General features: G+C 35.6%; 1 protein-coding gene across 1 annotated transcript; it reads right to left on the bottom strand.

Moving 5' to 3' along the window:
• On the bottom strand, positions 1–21,268 carry LOC145640107 (calmodulin-binding transcription activator 4-like). Its single transcript, XM_081691420.1, has 13 exons — positions 21,028–21,268; positions 19,009–19,134; positions 18,818–18,933; positions 18,056–18,144; positions 17,611–17,656; positions 14,779–15,211; positions 6,605–6,756; positions 5,770–5,854; positions 5,448–5,650; positions 4,464–5,137; positions 2,630–3,206; positions 1,729–2,025; positions 1–489 (listed from the first exon to the last, which is right to left on the bottom strand). The coding sequence occupies exons 1-13, from the start codon at positions 21,035–21,037 to the stop codon at positions 385–387; spliced, it is 2,913 nt and encodes a 970-aa protein (XP_081547546.1). The 5' UTR covers positions 21,038–21,268; the 3' UTR covers positions 1–384.
• Positions 21,269–21,290: the final 22 nt, after the last annotated feature.

Raw genomic sequence — 21,290 nt, 5'->3', positions numbered from 1 at the left:
TGAACAGAAAGCTCCAGAGCACATGTTACAGCACTCTTTCAAACTGTGATGCAAACTCAGTTCACTAGCTAATGTCAGGTGAATGAGAATGCACTTGGTTAAATATTATTAGACCCACAATATCATATTATTTACAAACATTTACATCAACTTATGAATATCCCGACTTCCTGAACAGTAATAACCCATATACTAAAAATTGGTTGCTGTAAAATTTAGTATATATAATTGATATCTAGATGACTAGAAACAGCGCACAACACAACACAACACAATGGCTATCTATTCAATATATATACCTTGACGAGACCAAAGTAAACTAATACCGAATCCAAACCAATCTAGTAGCTTGAGTTAGACCAATCTTGTACCTACAAAGGTGAATCAACCAGAACTTTCAAGGAAGGTGAGGATATCATCATTGTCCATGCTTGAAACACCATCTTGGGAACCTGAAGCCCCTGAGCTTGTTAGGAGTTGGACCTCAGCCTGAAATAAAATGAATAGACATTCAGAGCCATATACAAGTTAAACCAGTGGACCTTCGGAAGTTCTTTTCAGACAGAGAGTCCTCGTAAAATATAGAAAACTGCAACTACAGAATAATTGAAAATAATAACAAGGTAAACTACATTGAATATTGCTCCATCCATAATTCTGAACAGTTTCTGTTCAAGATACCAAAAAGAACAAGTTTTAAGCTCACTTAACACCTGCTTGAGCACCAAAAGTGTTTGCAGGACAGAAGCTTAGTGTGCAGACAAACAGCTAGTCAGACAGTGAGGTCACACCTTAGAACATAGTTGCTCAAAAGAAGTCAGAGAATCATGCATGTTAATTGGGGAATTTTAGAGTGAGGAAAATTGTGAACCATGAATGGTTCTCCACTTCTCCAGTAATAGTTTTAGTGGAGGGGTAATATAAGCCATATATCAAGCTAATCAACAGTTGAGATATGTTTTTAGTTTTCACGATAAGCCATAAGGCTTGTTTTCAGTACAACCTTCCCATATAAAGTATAACATTCAAAGTAACAAAAAAAGGCTTATATTGCATATAAAATATATTAAAAATAATAATAATAATAATAATAATAATAATAATAATAATAATAAATAAATAAATAAATAAATTCAAATTGAATAATTCAAAGTATAAATTAATGTAATCCAAATGAGCTGAAGCTCAAACTACACGTCCACATCTAAACTGCTCAACCTCAACCTAATAGCTATGATCAATTTTGAACAGCAAAATTCAGATCCAACAAACTGAGCTGAGACTCCCCACTCCCCCTTCCACGTTTCAAATTTCACCTCCTTTCTAATCTTTGTTTTTTTTTTTTTTTTTTTTTTTTTTGACAAATGCTTTCTAATCTATGTTATGTCTCACTAAACTTCATCAGATGCTCATCCTCTAATTGGTTATTTTACTAGTTTTTCCAGCCTAGCACTGGTTCCCCCATAGTACTTCAGAAAGGATCAATAGCTTATTATGAGATTTGGAATTTGGAAGTACAGGAGCAATCACATAAAATTAAATCATCCGCAAGAACCTAGGCAAAAGTATAAGAAATGCCTTCATTTTGATGGTAGGCTACTAAGCTAACGAAGCAATGGATAAAAAAACTATATCGGAAATGAGGCCATAATGACAGCAACTATATTTCACAGCTTATATATGTGAGAATCCATTGGACATCAATATGATATTCAGCAGTATTATTACCATGGCTTCTTGAGATCTTCCAAGCATGCGAAGATACTGTTGACGGGCTTCTGGAGATTCAACCATGGATAGCACTCTTGTGACAGCCTCATCAATAGCAACATTGACCTTTTCTTTCCGGAATACCTTAATAATGTCATCATCTTCTTCGTCTTCGTCAACACAATCTGACTCAGGTCTAAATCCTCGCAAGCCAACTCCTTTGCGGCGCCAACGCAGTATAACCTTGTCTAGAATACCAACTGCCCAACATATAACCTTGTACTTCTTTCGAACCTGATAACCTCTCACATGTGCCTGCCAATAGCAGAAAATAACAGGATATAATAATTCTCAAGGCAGACATTAGAATAAATTGTAAATGTAGTTCCAGCTCTAACCAAGTAAGATTGATGAAAATGGTGGAGAACTCATCTTGTGACTTTGAGGTCACAAGTTGAGCTTCACCATCTACTTGTATTTGAAACTGGGGTTTCCCTTACCTTCCCCCTACTCTCAAGTGTTGCCTATGAGAGGTATCTGTTCAGTCTGATCCTTTTTACCCAAAAAAAAGTTTTTCCCTTCCCTCTGACCCCAACCCAAATCAAAAGAAAATTATAAACATATTGGACGTGACATGGTTATCACATACTGAAAAAATCATAACAATATTGAATATATAGACTTATCTCCCAAGAAGGCAAAAGATATTGTCGGATAGTATGAAAGAGAAGATTTGAGAAAGAATGAGAGCAAGAATAGAGATGCGGAGAAATGGTGAAGGGACAGTTAAGGAAAGACGGTAATAGCAGCATAACACATTACTATTTCTACAGATTTATATAGTAGGTTTTCCATATAGATGACAGTGTAGAAAGGAAGTGCTGAAATCTCATGTCATGAAGTGAAAGCAGATGTGTACCTGTATCTTCACAACTTTTTGGCGCAAAGTCAGAAAGTCTTTCCGGCCTTTCCAACCCCGATAGTTCTTCTGAATAGATAATGCAGCTTTTTGATGGTCATGCAAATTGTGAAATGCCAATTTTGAAAGACCTTGAATGTCATTTATAGTGAAACCATACTCATCTAGATCAGAAGCAACTTCCGAGCTAGGCCTATGTTGCCTTTTTTTGAAGGAATGGGCACGAAAAGCTGCTTGGATGCGTGCAGCAGCCTGAGCAGCATTCCTAACTGCTGCCAAGGTGTGTTTTAGTGAAAGTTGATCCTGATCAGTTGAGTTAATGTTGTCCTCTGAAAGGTTATTAATAGTTAATTCAGCCTCAACATCAGCAGAGCCTTTGGAGAGTTCACTTTCTTCCAGATTGAGGGACGAGAGATGGCTAGTTAGCGCCAATTCTGATAAATAACCAGCAAGTCCCTTGTGCCCACTTGCCGCAGCAATGTATGCAGCATTTCTACCAGTTGGATCATGTGTACTTGGATCAGTCAATGCCACAGCCGATGCTCCTAAAGCAACAAGAGCTGCAACCATTTTTTCTCTGTCATAGAAACAAATTGTCTAATGTCATTGCACAATATTCGAAAGTAATAATCCAACAGTAAGGGATTGTAAGCATAAATAATATAAAATAGAAGTGAAAGCATCCAATCCTTGATTCTCATATAATGTTCCACAATAACATTACTCACAAGAGGCTCCTTTATGAGATTATTAGAGAAATAAATTCCAGATCGACGCATGGGAGCATGGCAACCTGGCCTTGAAAAATTAAAAGTGGCATACACATCTTGACCACCAGTGAGAATCTAACCTATTCTATAACCAAAAAGCAGAAAAAGATATGAAAGCTATCTGTAGATTTAAGGACTTTATTTCAGACCGTACTGAAGCATATGGTGACAACATAACTTCTCCTTAAACCTACAGCATCATAAGAAAGGTTAGGAGAGAAGACTTGACTATTTCTTTTCATAACTTGAAAATCTTACCCAGGAGGGTTCACCAATTTGCATCAGTCATCTCACAAAATTAGTAAAGATATTCATAATGGTATGAAGTTTTCAACAAGCACTTTAAAAGTAGCTTGGTCTAAGAAGCTTCTGACCTCATAAGAGTTTAAGTAGTCAAGCCTTTCAGCTTAGGATTCTGAGAATGACCCTTGTATTATTAAAGTACCAATTCCTAGTTCTCGTAAATAAAATAAAAAATAAAAAAAGATACCATTTCCTAGTGGAAGCACAAATATTAACACATAAACCTGTGGCTAGAATTCTAATTGCCTGATCAAATCCTAAGTTACTGATACACTCCCCGAAAAAAAAAAAAAAAAAAAAAAAAAAAAAAAAAAAAAAAAAAAAAAGAGAAATAGGAAAAGACTTCGCTAATATTATTTTGGATTGAGGCATAAGAAGTTTACTTTCCATAATAAATGCCACCAAAATTTAGTACGATTGTATATGCATAAGTGCATAACCTATAAACATTCCCCTATCAACCCTCTTCCCACCCCACACCTCCCCCCCCCCCCCCCCCCACAAAATATATATACAGCCAACTGCTATTTCCAGAAGTTAGCCACAAATGAAATATACATATTTTGTCAAATGTCACCCCTTACAGAGAAAAACTTAAATTATAATGGAAGTGTTTGATAACATATAAATTGCAATCAATCCTAAGTTCCGTAGTCAAAATCCAGATCTTTAGAATAAACCACTTTTGACATTTTGAAAAGGGAGCATTTAAGAACACTGTTTATGAAAGTGTTACAGTGGGCCAAGAAAGTGAGATTTACCTTCCAAATCTAGCAGCCCAGTGTAGGGCAGTCCAACCATTGATATCACGAAAATTTATGCCAACTCCACATCCCAAAACTGGGTTCAAAGCCCACTCATATCCCAACCCAGCAATCATATGAATTACTCCTTGTTCCTTTCTTGACAAGAAACAGTCACCGCATTCCCTTCCTTCCATGGACCTGGAGGAAAGCCATTGCTGCAATTTGTCCTTCAGAAGTTGTTGCAACACCCAATCAAGGGTGTCACTTGAAGAAGCACCATCGACCAGGAGACCTTCGATGATTTGATTCCACATATCACCATCAATCTTTTGTTTATCAAATCCCAATTCATTGTTTTCTCCGTGTTGGGCAGGTGGATTTGAGAGAATCATCTGCACCAATCGGACGAGTAACAACATCTCATCTGTACTTCTAGTTGTTTCTCCTTCATGTTTATTGCAATGTACACAAGTAGTAAGCTTATCACGGTACTCAAATTCTCTAATCTCACTGCAGGACTCTCGATTCCCAGAAGTGATGCAGAGGGTCACCTTTCCTGATGAATGTGGAGGAGCCTGGCAACTAAGGACACCATTCTGGACAATTTGTAGTGGAACTTCAACATCACCAAACATGCAAAGCCATTCAGATTCTGACGGATCACAGAGATAAGACCCAACAATAATGACCTGCATCAGAAATAAAAACTGCATGATTGACAAATCAATCTGAGAATTAATGCAGCTATAATTAACAGAATCACTGCAAGCAAAGATATGAAATACTGTCATACACACCACTCCCTCACCTACTATAAAATAAGAGGGAAAACAGAGAAGATAAGGGGAACAAGAAATTAGAACGAAACATTCCAGAAACCAATACATTTCAGTTTTCCAGCTTCGTGCAGCACTATGATTATAAAGCACAAATAAGTGATATCCCCAAGTCAAATTGTCATTAGCATTGAAGAAGATATCATGACAGCCTCAAAAGTACCTTAGTAGAATCATCAGTAAATCCCCATTCTGGAGATATCTCTCGAATGGTAAATCTCTGCTCCTTTGCTAATGTCAAGCCTACATCAGAGTCAAGAGATAATCCGAGATTTGGATCAAGCAACATGGTGGATAACTTTGGGGTGGAGGAATATATTGAAGAGGAATAAGCTAGGATATCCGTATCCTTGGCAGCTTCAGTCCCTATTTCATCAGTTGTAAATAAAAGTGACTGTTAAAGAGAAATACTTATTCACACTCTATAATGAATTAAGATCCATGGGAGGGACCTATACAACTTCGAGAGTTAAAAGAAAATTTACATTTGTGAGCAATATATGCCTCATAATCTTGAGGTTGATGGCTTTCCTGCTCATTTGGCCTCGCAGAGGAAGATGATTCATTTCCCTGGCATGTGATTATTCCAGAAATGTGTAAATAAACAGACAATATAATCCATGTTTAAGCTGAAATCCTACAGCTTATTAGTGGCTTAGAAAGAAAATTAAAATAAAAAAGACTGACTGCACATGATCACATACTGCAATAAAGTAACTTGTATTCTCTCCACTGCGCAGAGTATAAAAGTAACAAATTTAAACACCCCCCTCCCTCTAAAGAATAAAAACAAGGAATCGTTCTAGACCTTATGTTATCTGCCCTAAATCACTTTCAATAATAAATAATTTAAAATGTGATGGAGTTATGACCAAGGAATTTTCTATCCACTTGCCATAACATAGTTAATCCAATAGTTAAAAGAAAACAAATCATGGCCTATATGATAATAGTATTTTTATGAAAGATGGTCAAGTCAACTGTTTTATAGCAATTCAAATTAGTATAAAGAACAACAAAACTGATGAAAAACCATTTCAACATGCCTGGATTGAGTAGTAGTAAGTAACCAACATCATTGTACTTTCCTGCATAACTACTTCTAGTCATACTGTAATTACAACCTGATGCAGTTGTTACTAAGGTTGCATCATGTCTACAGCTTTGAACAACTCAGGCCATGGCTCAGAAACCATCAATCACACTTCTCAAATCTAACCTAAGAAAGTTTTTTTTTTTTTGAAAAAAAAGGTACCCAAAATATAATTTAAAGAGACATGTAAATGAAAAGACAACCATCTTATATACCTATGAACTTACATTAGCAATTACAATGTATGATTTCTTCCCTTCTGCCTTCGGATTAAGGGAATTCTTGGACGTATCAAAGACATCATTCCAGTATAAAGAATCATTAATTTCAATACTTTGTGCCATGCCAGGAGTAACATGGTGATGCACTTCATTGCCACCTAAAAATCAAATAAATTTCAGTGACTAATTTCTCTTGATTACTGCATCTACCAATCTAGTGAATAGAAGCTTAGACACAGCAAAATTATAATACAAATGTTCACCAATATCAGCAAAATAATAAGATTTGCATCATAAGCTCTTAGAATTAAACTTTACACCTTAAAGATCGAAATTTGGCCGAATATATTTTACTAAACAACTCCCTCCATTATAATAGTTCCAAACTTTTCTCATATAACCGTCGCAGATACCTCTATGATATTAACTTTTCTTACATAAAAAGTATTGAAGGAAAATGTGTGTTGGGATGCATAACACCCCACCCCCACCCCCGGCGGCCCTCCTCTTAATGTTGCAATATTTAGGGAGCAGAGGAATTATATAATTATAAACATGATCATGTAAGATCTTCTTAGATTATTTTCAAGATGTAGTTTCAAAATAGGAAATTTTCATAATTTTTTTTTATTTTTCCCTAAATTGATCCAATTGTGCATAATAAAGCCTACAATTTTACATTATTTTCAAATTTGCCCAAAGTAATTAAGGAATGGGGACAAGGTGCTTCGCTTCCCATGGACTCCATGGTATCCTATGAGGCCACTAGAGGGGTAGGAACTATCTACTCTACCTTAACTTCGCCTATTACTGATACATCTCTTGTCAATTTGTCATTACCACAAGGCCATTACGGGCCTTTAAAGATAGATCAATGCCATCTCTGATATTTTTTTTGTAGCTCGGAGCAAAAACTAAAAAGGGTCCCTTAAACGATGGAGTTGTATTTCATAAATAATATTTCCTAAATTTTATATTAAAACTTTACCAAAATTACAAATACATGATAGTCATTTGAGATTGGGTTAACTCGCCCTTTTTGCTAACTTGTTTTTTTTAATGTTTTTCACAATTCGACTCATCTTTTCTCTTATATTTCATAATTTTTTTTGAAATATATATATATATATGTATGTATGTATGTATATATATATATGTATGTATGTATGTATATATATATATGTATATATATATATATATATATATATATATATATATATATATATATATATATGTGTATATATATATGTATATATATATATTAGTAAATAAGATGAAAGACTAAGAAAAAAATCTTGAACTACACTTAATTAATTTTTATTTTCTTATGGAAGCTTGAACGACATCTAAAAAAAAGAAGTATATCTTTTTTATTTTTGCTTTGCTTTTTTCAATAGTATATAAATTACTTTTTTTTTTGGATGTGGGGCCCCTCAAAGTGGGGGCCCTGAGTTAATGTGCAACTGCTATGAGCCGACTGAGATAGATAGTGGCATAAAAGGTTCCAAATAACCTCCTATTATCCTGAGAGACACTTCTTGCATTATTGACTCCATGTGACCACAAGATGCTAGTTGAGTGGTTGAAACCATGTACTCTCCTTCTTAACTACTTCTTTTGTTTCTTTTTAGTTGACACGTTTCTTCAGTCACATTTTCCAAAGCACAAATTCAACCATTAATATCTTTAATTACCGATAAGCAAAAATTATGCAAAGTTGATATTTTGAAAATATATGTGATGACGAATCTAACAAGACCCTACATGACTACATATAAAGCATAAAACACGGTCAAAGGGAAGTGTGTGAATAGTGCTAAATTCAAAACGAGACAGCTAAAAAACAAAGGGAGTATTAATTTAGCCTATTACGGAGACATCCCTTTCCAATAACTAAGGACATGAATTTTATGTATGTGACTGAATAGTGGGTATGTATGTTTCCAAACAATCTTTTGTAGTTTTGTAAGCCCGAGAAACACCTTCTACATCCACAATTGTATGAATACAAATCATAAAATTAATCAGAATTTGTGTATAATATCCTTCCATTTAAGAGGATTTCAATTTCTCAAACGTCAAAATGATAGAGGACGAGGTGCTTCCCATAGACCCACAAGAGACCAGTTGAGTGGTTGGAACCATACATCTGTCTCTTAACTAACAACTTAGCATGTAACACATATGTCTCTCGTCATTGACTTTATTATATACGGACTTTTATATAACATATTAGTGGACATGTATGGTTCCAAACAACCTCTTGATTCTTAAAGATCCCAAGACATACCTCCTTCGCCCACTTTAGGTCTTTAGTTGTGAATAAATTTATGAAATTAATCCAAATTTGTGTAATATAGCCTACATTATTAAAAAGAGGAAAGGATAGAAGACAAGGTCTTATGAACTCCCTATACCCCGGTAGGCCACAAGAGTGGTTGGAATCATCTACCTCTAAACTATGGACACCTCCTACACCTACTTCAGTGGTTATTACAACCTTGAATTTTAGAGTATTATAGAATTTTCTTAGGAAGGAAAGGATGGAGTATTGCATCTTTCCTATGTACTCCATGGAAACCAAGGAGGCTACTTGAGTGGCTAGTACCATCAACTGGCACTCCACTATTAATTAAGGCGGTTACAAACACGATTCCGATTCCCTTTCTTGACTTACCCAGAGCTTTTATATGACTAGATAGTAGACACATATTTCAAACAACCTCATATGACCCACATACACCTTTTACATCCACTTTAGTTTTGAAATCCTGATCCAAAATTGTGAATAGACTAGACTTTTACGTTTATTTTAGAACTTTTCAAAAAGGATAGAGGACGAGGTGCTATCCATAGACTTTAAGATACTTCACAAGGCCCTTATGGTTAGAACCATCTACTCTTCCTTTAAACAATATATTGAGCCAGTTTTTATAAGATTGAATAAAGGGAATATGGTTCCAAACAACCTTTTATGACTCCGAGAGTCACCTCCTACGTCCAATATAAATCATTAAACAGTTCGCAGAACAAACAATCTTTAATAACCTTGAGAGACACCTCCTACGTCCCCTTTAGTTTTTATTATTTTTCCGAAATTGATTCAATGTTGTGTGTTATATAGTCTATACTCTCCTTGTTTTTTAATAAGAGGCCTTTGGACTATCATGCTTGCTAATACAAATTTTAATATTTTTAAGCATCATTCAGCAAAAATAATAATTTTTTTTTTTTTTTTGATATTTTAAAATTATAGATCAAGACAATTTTAACAAGACCCTACACGACTATACTCTTCCTTGTATAGAAACCACAATTGATGGCCAAAGGGTATTAGGTAAATAGTGTCAAACTCATAATGTTGCACTTACAAAAAAGCATAAGAATTATTATTTTAAAATTTTCTTAGAAAGATTAAAGGACGAGATGTTTTCCATGGCCTCTATGGGACCCGGGAGACCGCATGAGTGGTTTGCACAAGCTAATTTGCTTGTTAACTACTCCTTTTGATCCTTTTTGTTCTTCAACGTTTCTTGATGGGAAACATTCAAAAGTTCCACCCATTTAGAGTTTTTCCATAAATGGTAAGTGCCATTCAAAAGTCAAATGGGAGCTTGTTTAAATAATCTAATTTTTATAATTTTCACAAATGCAAAATTAGAGATATACACGGTTAAAGTTATGCATTGGAAAACGTAAAAAAACAGAAATGTTGCAAGTAAAAAAAAAGGAGAAATACTTCTATTTCAAAACAGAAATGATAGAGGACCAAGTGCCACCCAATGAGGCCACTTAAGTAGTTGAAACCTATGTTACTCGGACTCTTCATTTTATCTCAAGTACCCGTGTCGGACCCTCGACACTCGGACATGGGTATGACACGTGGACACTTCATTTTAGTTCAAAATCATAGATTTTTTTAACAAAATAGCCGAGTCGGACACTTAGACACGTACCCATGTCGGACATGGGTACCCGAGTCTGAGTAACATAGGTTAAAACTATCTAATTTGTCACTTAATTATTAGCACAAGGCTATCCTGGACTTCTATAAGAAAAGAATAATGGACATATGGTACAATAAACCTCCTGTGACCTTACAAATACCTCCTACATTTACTTTAGTTGTGAAAAAAATTCTGAAATTGATCTAAAACTGTGTATAATAACCTCAGTTTTACATTATTTTAAAACCTTTCAAAAATGGAAAGGATAGAGGACAAGGTGCTTCCCATGAACTCCGTGATACCCTGGGAGGCTACTAGAGTGGTTGAAATATAGTTATAGACACGTCTCCTGTCATTGGGCATATACGATTACAAACAAACTTTTATGATCCACCTTCTACACCCACTTCAGTTCTGTAAAAGTTTCCTGTATAGTGGGCATATATGATACCAAAGTACCACACATTTTTTTGACCATGAGTGACACCTCCTATATCCACTATTGTTTCAGAAAAAATTCTGATTGATCCAAAACATGTGTACTATATTCTTCTATTTCCATATATATTAGAATTACAAAGGACAGTGTCTACCAATGACTCCATGAGACTTGGGAGGCTACTTAAGTAGTTTGAACTATATAACATGTCTCTAAAATGTCAACTTAGCCTGTTACGATCACATTTCCCGTCATTGACTAAGGCCTTCTCGTGTTTATGTGACTAAAATGTGGGCAAACATATGATTCTAAACAAAATTCTGAAAGCAGAAAGGACAGATTGCGAAGATGCTACTCATGTAATTCATAAATCATGATATCCAAGAGGCCACTACAATGGTATAACCATCTACTCTTCCTCTAAACAATCAGTTTAGCCTCCTACAGACACGTCTCCTATCAATAACACAAGGCCATCAAGAGCATTTACATGATAGATTAGTGGGCATATATGGTTCAAAACAACCTCTTATGACACCAAGAGACACCTACTACATCTACTATTAGTTACGGAAAATTTCACATAATTGATCCAAAATCGTATATAAACTTCAATTTTAGAGAATTTTAATTTTTTTAGAATCGGAAATAATAGTTGTCGAGGTGCTTCCCATAGGCTATGTGACCCCAAGAGACTATTTGAGTGGTTGGAACCATAAATTCTTCCTCTTAACTATCAATTTATCGTAATATGGATATGTCTCCTTTCGTTGACTTGACATTCCGAGCGAGACAACCTTTTATGACTCTAAGACACATCTATTACATCCACTATATTTTTTTAAAGAAATTTCTCGAAATGATCTGAAATTTCATATAGTTTTCTTCAATTTCAGAAAAAATTTGAACCTGTCGGGTGTCGAAATGATAGAGGCCAAGGTAATTTGCAAAAATTTCCAAATGACCTAAGGAGGCCATTTGAGCGGTTGTAACCGCTTAATCTATCCCTTAACTATTAGCTTAGCCAAAGCGACTAAGATTTAGAAGGAAAATGTCATAACCATTTTACCACAGGAGCAATAATATTTTACACCATTTTCCCCAATCCTAAATCTCCCTAGCTTTCGAACAACACACCAAACTTCAACTCACTAAATGAGCGATCCTCATATCATTAGGCTAGACCACAACCTTACTTGCAACTACCACTAGAGTTAGAATAGAGAATATCCAAAAAAAAGTATTAGAGGGAAGCTAGACAAACATGGTTGAATTAGCGTTATCCTCGCAACCATAAAAAAAGTATAACCTTTTTCCCAAATTTCTTTGAAATCCTCATTAAAACCGGTTCCTAGAAGGATTCCAAATGTGGATTGCCTCTTAACACAAATAACTATGACTAACCTAGCCCTTATTCAACCATCCAAAGCAACCAATTGTTGATAAGGCCACAAGTATTCTGAATCAGGTAACTAGGAAAATCATCAAAGCTGACGGAAAACTATCAAGCCCTTATTAAAGAATAGAATTCGAAAAGAGGACACACAGAACAATGTTAAGAGTAAATGTTGAGGATAAGATTACAGAGAACTGACTTCGTTGGTTTGAGCCTGAGAGACAATGACTGGTGGATGTGAGGAAAGTGGAGAGTTGGGACCATGTGGGTTTTAGAAGAGCCCTAAGGAGGCAAAGATGGCTTAGATGGAGGGAAAAAAATGATAACAATGAAACTAGATTGGCATGAATATATAACACTAGGCATAAGTGGAGGGAGGAATAGGATCTTTTTTCTGGATAAGGTCATAAGGAATAATCAAATAAAGACTAGCGTCATCCAGCGATATCACGCCTTCAAAGTTTTAGTTTTATTGTCATGCACCAGTGCACCACCAAGCCCACCTCCTCAATTGGCATTGAGACAAGTTCTGAGATCGCAAACTGATCTATATTCCTCCACCTCTAAACCAAAGAAGATCGATCATACACTTCTCAAAAGTTATGTATCATATCTACTGTGAATGATAAAGCAATGGGCATAACAGTGGATGAAAAGAATATTAGAAAAAGGTAAAAGAGCTTTTTTACATGGAAAATGAGTTGAATCCTATTACGTTTTTTCGGATGAGTAATAATCAAGGCTTCTTTGCTTAAAAGCCCTAAGACAATTTTTTAGTTGTAATCTTGTCAAGTCCCAAAGTCTCAAAAGAAAAGTCTGGTTTTCTATTTTGTCAATGAAAGATGGCAGAGAGCAACAGTGAGAACAATAAAGTTGAGCATACTATGCTTGTAAAGAGCCCTTTCTACCTCTACCCCCCTACCCCCCCCCCCCCCAAACACCTATTACCTATTACAATGATTATCTTGTAGCCTTAGCATGGTAGATCAAATAATAATTTAAATTCTAGTAGAATACTTTTAAAGTGCCATAAATAGCTTCACAACTACACCAGGATCCTCAATCCTCGTAAAAAGTGTATTATTTTAAAAGAAGATAACATCAGTAGTTCTTTAGTTAACAACCTTGGAGTTGGTAGATTAAAAGGGTCATGGAACTCCAAAATTAAAAATTATAGAAAGTAACTCAATCCCAAGGGAGGGCCGGAATCAAGATGCACGGGTACGCCAATGGAGTGCCGTTTCCCGTACCCGAAACGTATCGGGGACGGGTACGGTACGGGTATGCCTAGAATACGTCCCAAACCGTCCCTTACAAAAGTGGTACGCCAAGGCAATTTGGGGACGTTTAGCATCTTGATCGGAAACGTATCGGGTACGAAAAAGCCCAATTTCTGACGTTTCCTATGAAACCCACCCAATTTTTTAAAAAAAAAAAAAAAACCAAATCAGTATAATCTACCTACCTGACTATCGATTTACCCCAAATCTTAAAAGCCCTAAAACTTTCGAACTCTTATTTTGTTTCTCCAACAGTCGGATCTGATTCAAGGCGGCCGGAGCATTGATACACGGAACGCGAGACGACGGCGCGTTGGGTTCGTGGTGGTTCGCGATCTAGATCGTGTTTTTATAGGCGAAATAATTTTCTATTTTCTTAAGTTTTTTAGATTTAATTAAAGCTTAAAATTCCATTAATGGAGGAAAATGAAGAAAGAAGTGAGTAGAAGGAAGGTCATTGACGGCTAACTTAATTTTAAAAACAAAATGGTGGACCCGCCCTTTTTATCTTTTCTTTTTATTATTACTCCTAGTTTTTACTCTATGTACAGTTGTTTATCTTTTCTTTTTATTTTTATTTTATATTTAGTGCCTAGTTTTTAGTTATGTGCTGATGGTAGTGTACAGTGTAACTTTTTATTTATTTTTTTGGTTAGATAGCTTATTATGGAGTGCTTTCCAATTAAAGTCTAATAAATTTGAAAGTCTAATAAAAAGGAAAATTCTAATTTTAAAGTTGTGCTGTATGGATTAATTTATTTTTTAAAAAACTTTTTTATGGATCTTATATTTTGTTTTTTTTTTTTTCCGTATCCGAGCCGTACCCGTTTTTAGAAATTTTGTTTTGCCGTATCCCGTACCCGTATCCGTACCCGTTTTTGTCCCCGTATCCGTATCAGTGCAACCTAGGCCGGAATAGCCCAACCAAAGCTCTTGTCATTTGATTTTTGGTGCAAAAGCCGTTTATATTATGACTCACTCTCACTCTCATTTAGTAGGATCGTCTATAATCAAAGAGAAGGCCTAAAAAGCCTTACTGCAGTAGTCTAAACATATTAAATGACGCAAAACAGCCTGAAAGGAAATCAAATATGAATTTACATTAGAGAAGTTTGTACCTGAGTCGTATTGTGATAAGCCATTTGAATTAGACGACACTCCAGCATACTTACTGTCATATTGATCATCCAGCGCTTTATATATGTCTGCATCCCCACCTAGATCATCAGCTGGAGTATAATCTTTGAGGATGTCATCATCCAAGCTCAGTTGCACCTCTAGTCTTCGTAGAGCCTGGCTAACCTCATTCTCAGGCAACATACTCATATCTTCAGTTATGTTTGACCCGTTTAAGTAGTCAAGTCCTTTCCTCGCAGCTGCATCTGAACTAACTTCTATGGATCCAGGGCTCGCGTGACTCTGGTATGATCCATGAAAGTCACTCAAACAAGACGATCCTGGGTTTTGCATAGTGTATGCGCTGGGGCTCTGACTGTATGTCGAAGATGTTCCCGGTGACAAGTCTGCGACAGATCCAGAACTAAGCTTCCCCTGCAACATATAAATAAAAGGACTTGTATAAAGTAGCTTTAACTTTTTTCACAACAACAACAACAACAAAAATAAAAAATAAAAAAAAAAGAAAGTTTTAAATGAGAGCATGTATCCATGCCCAAGCCATGGCCTAAAGGCTACAGCTATTGTTTGATATTTCAGCCGGCAGACAATTAGAGGGGTCTGGATTTATCAATACTAGGGTTTGGGGGCATCAGCTCCTTAAGAAGAAAAAAGAAATCTGAATCCTCCCTTTAATCCAAAGTGTAGGTACACCAATTTCATATTATCCAATAAAATATCATTGTTAAATGTTAGTATGTTACAAGTAATCTATAATATATTAATATCTACGTAGAATTATACTACTTTTCAACCATCAATGCAATATCAAATGTCTTCATACAATACCTATGCAAATTTATTGAATCAAACCAAGTTCTTAAATAAGTTTTCCTCCGTTTCATATTGATGATAAATTTATATTCTCAAACTCTTCTTCATAGATTTAATTTATTCCACAATGTATCCCAATATGTTCCACTCATGAAGCCACTACATCCTTTTCTAGAAAAGAAAGTAGCACATGAGGTAACTTAAATTACTTCTTATAAGATTCTAACAAAGAGAATACTTATAAGATTCTTAGAAATGGAGTAGCACATGGGGGTTGCATTCGTTTCTACCCTGATTCCAGCTAGGAATATCAAAATTGAAACAGAGGGAATATTGAAGTACCAAAAGAAAGATAGAAAAAGAACCTTCGTTTACTGTGTCTTACCTCACGTACAGTTATATCTATGTTACCCGGACTCTTCATTTGACCTCACTTACCCGTGTCAAACCCTCGACACTTGGACATGGGTATGACACCCGGACACTTCACTTTTAGTTCAAAATCATGGAATTTTTTCACAAAATTGCCGAGTCGGATGCTTGGACACGTACCCATGTCGGACATGGGTAGCCGTGTCCAAGTAACATAGGTTATATGTTCAGGCATCCCTCAGATGTTATTGGGTGATAAGCCCATTTTTGTATTTGGTTTCAATAATATTTTCTATATTTAGGTTTAGTTCATATAAATAATATAGATGGTCTCCCCATTTGTGAGAGGTATCTCTTCTCTTGAGTGTTGTTAGGTCTCACTAGTGATTAGAGTTTTCTTTGCTCCTCTTATTGTTTCGAAATGAAAATTTTCCAGAAATTTGGTTTGTAAAGGGTATGATATATGATTAATCTATGATATAAATATCTCATTTTAAACAACCATTGCATGTATTGTGAGGTCTTTTACTTATAAAGGATGTATCTATGCAAAGTGTTTTATGGGAAGACAGAACCCATGGGCATATAGCTGTGCTAGAGTATGAACATTTATTAGCATGTTGTCGATGTAATGTTTATGTTAGTAGTTTAAATTTACTTTCTTTTATGAATTATGTTCATTGTATATGTCAAATGGCTGTTCTGATGATAACTTTGAAAAAAAAAAAAAAAAAGGCATTAAAGTAGAATGCTGGGAATCTAAGGAGCACATTAAAAAGATGGAGGTTACGGAAATGCGCATGTTAAGGTGGATGTGCAGGAACACTCTTAGAGATAGAATCATAAATGAGGTTATTCGCAAGAAAGTAGGCATTGCAGACAAACTAAGGGAAAATTGCCTGAGTTGGTTTGGGCATGTAAAACAGAGACCCGATGGTGCACCAGTACGAAGAGTGGAAGAGTGGAACCATGGACGGGTTAAACGAGGGAGAGGGAGACCGAAAATGACTTGGTTGGAAGGAGTTAGAAAGGATATGAAGTATATGGATTTGCGTGAGGATGAAGCATTGGATTGTAAGGGATGGAGGAGGAAGATTTTTGTCGATGACTACACGAAATAATCAAATTTGGTTCATGTAGCCGACCCCAATTATGGGATTAAGGCTTTGATTGATTGATTGATTGATTGATTAAAATAGATTTAATGATATATATTATTTATCCACCAAAGCCATGAAAAAACTCAATGCAAGAAAGTTCCATCTTGATTCTGGACACAACTGTCAAACCCAGAGCATAGTACAAATTTGGGAAAGCCATCAGCACCAGAAGCAAATAAGGAAAAGCCATTTAGCATATGAGGCCTTGGAAGTTTTCAAAATCCCACTGTGCCAAGATGTCAGACTCATCAAAGATTTAATAAAACTTCTCGAGTTCAAACAACAAAAAATATAAACAGTCAGGAAAATGGGCTATGATTGGTTAAAAACATTCAAATGTTAAAATTTATGGAGAATCTAAACACATCATGAGCAGGTCGTTGGACTGGTGCCTAGAAAGAATCAAGAACTGACATTGGCAATAGTTAGGAAAAAATTGAATTGAGTACATCATGCTTCTTGACTTACCTCTGTGATCTCTCTGTAATGAACAAGAACAATGTGCTCATACTCCCTACAAAAAAGAGCATTTACTATTAGACTATGCAAGTACTTAAGCATGTACATCCTATCCTTAACTAGCAGTATCACTGTCACCAGTGGATAACTATTTTACAATGGGAAAAAAAACATTTGTTAATATATGTCACTTATTTGATACAGCAAATTATCAGAACATATCTGCCGAATTTATTGGTCCACTTAGGTGATTCAACCTAATGTGCCCATTATACAAGGAATGGCCGAATTGGACATAATTCCTTGAGGGGCTTCCCCGGAATAATTGGTAAATTTATTTCTAGGTGAACCAAACAGATGCCAAAGCGAGATGGTTGGCTCTATTTTTGAAATGAAAACTGCAGTGCATGCATGGAAAAGAGATCAGAACAGCAGAGGAATCAAGTGAACTCACCGGTCCAACATCCAATAACTTCGCCGTTGAAATTTCGGATTATCCTCCCCATGTGCATAGTAGCAATTTAAAGCTTCAGAATTTCCAACCTGGCCAAATAAATGACATTTAAGCCTCTAATATCCGGAACACAGACAGCATGCATCTTGAAACTAAGCACATGCTCAAAAATATATACTACAGTCTACAATAATAGTGGATGATAACCAGCTTAATTAAAGTCTAGGGGGGTGGTAACCCAAGGCTCAGCATCATTAGCCCTTGTTTTGTTTACTCTCCTTTTAATCAACCAAACCCCACTATCATATTTTATACGCTCTATTTAATCAATCAAATCCCACAATCTTGTTAATTTTATTCACCTTTAATCAACCAAAGCCCACTATCTTATTATTCTATTCACCTTCTTATAAATCTGTGAAAAAGGCAAAAGGGACTTTAATTTGGGGACAGAGAGTGTAAGGATTTTTTATTGAAGCAACTTTTTTTTATTCGCTCGATAAAAAAGCCATCGGGAGAAGAACATAGCCTCTCTGATGACCTCTCAAAGACTCAAACCCATCATATGATCTCTGCATGTAGCAGTTGATTCTTGCTTAACCTACATGAGGAGGTTGCTCATTCTCCATATAATTCAGTGATTCAACAAAAATCTTTGAGGCTTTGAGCATAATTTCCAGATGAAGAAAAGGTACAGAGTGTCACAGCCACTAGTTTCATCAACAAAAAAAAAAAAAAAAATCACAACCAACCGAAGCAAACCTTGAGACGCTCATGTGCTTCCCCAACAGTTCTTCCATCCTTCTTCTTTCGCCAATTATGGCCATCTTTCCGAAAAAACCTAAGAACCCTCTTGTTGAAAAGAAATAAAGAACCACCTGTCCAAATTAACATCAGTACAGTCAGGTCAAACAATTAAAAAAATGCACTGATACAGTTACAGTAGAGCTTACTAGATGGCTTTTGAGGAGCTTCCTCAGTTATCTTGTAGTTTTCATGATTCTGTAAAATGAACAGCACTTCCGCAGGTTTTAGCCAACGTGTCTGAGCTGCTTGTAGTAGTTCTTTTATATCAAATCCTGAAAGTACAAACAAGACATATTAGTGTCCACCAGTAGCTCATTCAACATCCAATCAGAACAGCTGCAGTTACATTGATTGCTTGATATCTAAATGACCAACAAAATTCCATAGTCCAAACAATAATATCTAATGCCAAATGTTTCAGGAGATTCATCCGAAAGTCGTTAGCCTAATTTGGAAAAGGGAAGAAAATCACTACTTATTTTTGAACAAATAAACATCTGGTACAGTTGCCTCTCATATTTTCTCTATGCCAAAGCTTTCAAAGATGTACTCCGGACCATTAGACAAGGGTAAAGTACAGCTAATTGTTACTCTAGGTCTCCTTCAAATTACTATTTTCAAACAAAGCGAAAAATCCTTACTAAGCATCCCAAATTATAAAAGATACTTGGCTTTGAGAAGCGCTGCTCAAAAATCCACTTCTTTCCCACTTGCAATAAGTGAATGCTGTCTAGGATGAAAAAGATGGGCAAATACATTGACAAATTCGCCATGGGTTTGCTGTTATGCTGAAACTATAGCAAATGCCCCAAAAATATAAGAATCTTTGTTTAAATTGAACTTTGCACCTATATGTCCCATGTAAAGTGGAAACATACAGGTCACTTCCCAAAAATATTAGACATTGTAAGCCCCACACAGTAGTAGCCGAAATTCTCATAGCCTTCTGCCTAAATCTGGTAAGTTAACTAGCATGAAGCTCCACTTACTCGAACGGGCTAGGTAAATAGCTAAACCTTGTCCTGTCAACTAAACAGTTTCAAATTTCTACTTCTAAAGATGTACAAGTTTATATGTCACAGTATGTCAACTAAATGACTCCCAATTGACACATGTAAGCCTTTGAGACACATCTTTGACCAACATTATCTTTTCACATTATTTGGAAAAATAAGTACCCATAAGACCCATATTGACAATTACAGGACTCTTTGAACAACGAACATAAGGTTATGAATATTTAAGAAAAGGCTTCACTATTCAATTTAAAATAAGGAAAAGATGTGCTTTACTGCTTTGAACATCTCAACAAGTTATGACCAAATTGTTTTCAATTTCACTTAGACTATAAAAAATTGTTGGGTCGACATCCAAAAATATGGGAAGTAGAAATAATACTCCTCAAGATTTGTTTAGTAGACATAAGCATAAAAAGTCCAGTAGAAAGTTTTACTTGCCAAAAAACGGAGAAAGTTGCTTACCCTCCCCCTATCAAACCCCACGCACACCCCCCCCCCCCCCCCTCCCCCGTGCAGTAACTAGAAATCCCCATGGGAATTTCAGATTCCTACGGTCAACCAAGCAATTTTACTCATTTCTTAGGAAGTGATGCTCTCTCTAGGAATTGTAAACTAACAGCCAGTTTGACCTTCGGAAATCAAAACACTATTACAATCATCGTGCACAATCAATCTACCCACATCAAATATTTCTTTAATTCCAAAATGTCACCATTAACTATTTACATTAATATATCTCCTTTGCTTCAAAAGAGTTACAACACTTTACTTTTAAAGATCAAATTTCACTAAATTGAAGTACGGCTTCCAATAGGAATAATGAATAATTCAAAACCCCAATCCTTTTTTGAGCATGTTATTCTGTATATTCCTAAAATATACGAAGTACAAGTGTATTTTTGAGTTAAAACACTATAATTTGGGGCATTTTTTATGTTTTCACCCATAAATAAACAAAATTACACCCAGAGATTGTAACTTTACACGAAAAATTCAATTTTTAAATCTCTAATTTCATAATATTCCCACAAATTCACAATTACAATCAATAATTAGAGCAACAACATATAGAAAAACATGCAATTCGCACAAATTACATAAATATTATGAGAAATGTGAATAAATTGAAGATAGCAGAATGCTTACCAGACTGCATGACTATGAATTAACCCGGAACGATCAAATTCAATACAGAAGCTGAGTATAAATTTGTGTTTTCATTCAGAAAAAATCGAAGTAAAATTGACAACCCGTTGACTAAAATTGCAGATCTTTTGTGAGTTGAAGAGAAATCAATGAAATGGAAACTAGGTAGGAGAGAGATTGAAGGGAGGAAGAAAGTTGTTGGGTGAGCACTTGAGTAGACTTCGTGAGAAATTTCGTCGACTGATTAGAGAGTGATCATGTGA

This window comes from Chenopodium album, chromosome 1, assembly GCF_948465745.1.
Source record: "Chenopodium album chromosome 1, dcCheAlbu1.1, whole genome shotgun sequence".
NCBI lineage: Eukaryota > Viridiplantae > Streptophyta > Magnoliopsida > Caryophyllales > Amaranthaceae > Chenopodium > Chenopodium album.
Note: the sequence above shows the minus strand (reverse complement) of the source record. Positions and strands in the feature narration are given on the sequence as shown.

What these genes read in the sequence shown, in the direction of transcription:
- LOC145640107 (XM_081691420.1), bottom strand. An exon ending in TTACTGATGATTCTACTAAG is followed by an intron (nt 5,138 to 5,447) that starts GTACTTTTGAGG and finishes TTTCTGATGCAG; the next exon opens with GTCATTATTGTTGGGTCTTA. An exon ending in GAAGATCTCAAGAAGCCATG is followed by an intron (nt 490 to 1,728) that starts GTAATAATACTG and finishes ATTTTATTTCAG; the next exon opens with GCTGAGGTCCAACTCCTAAC.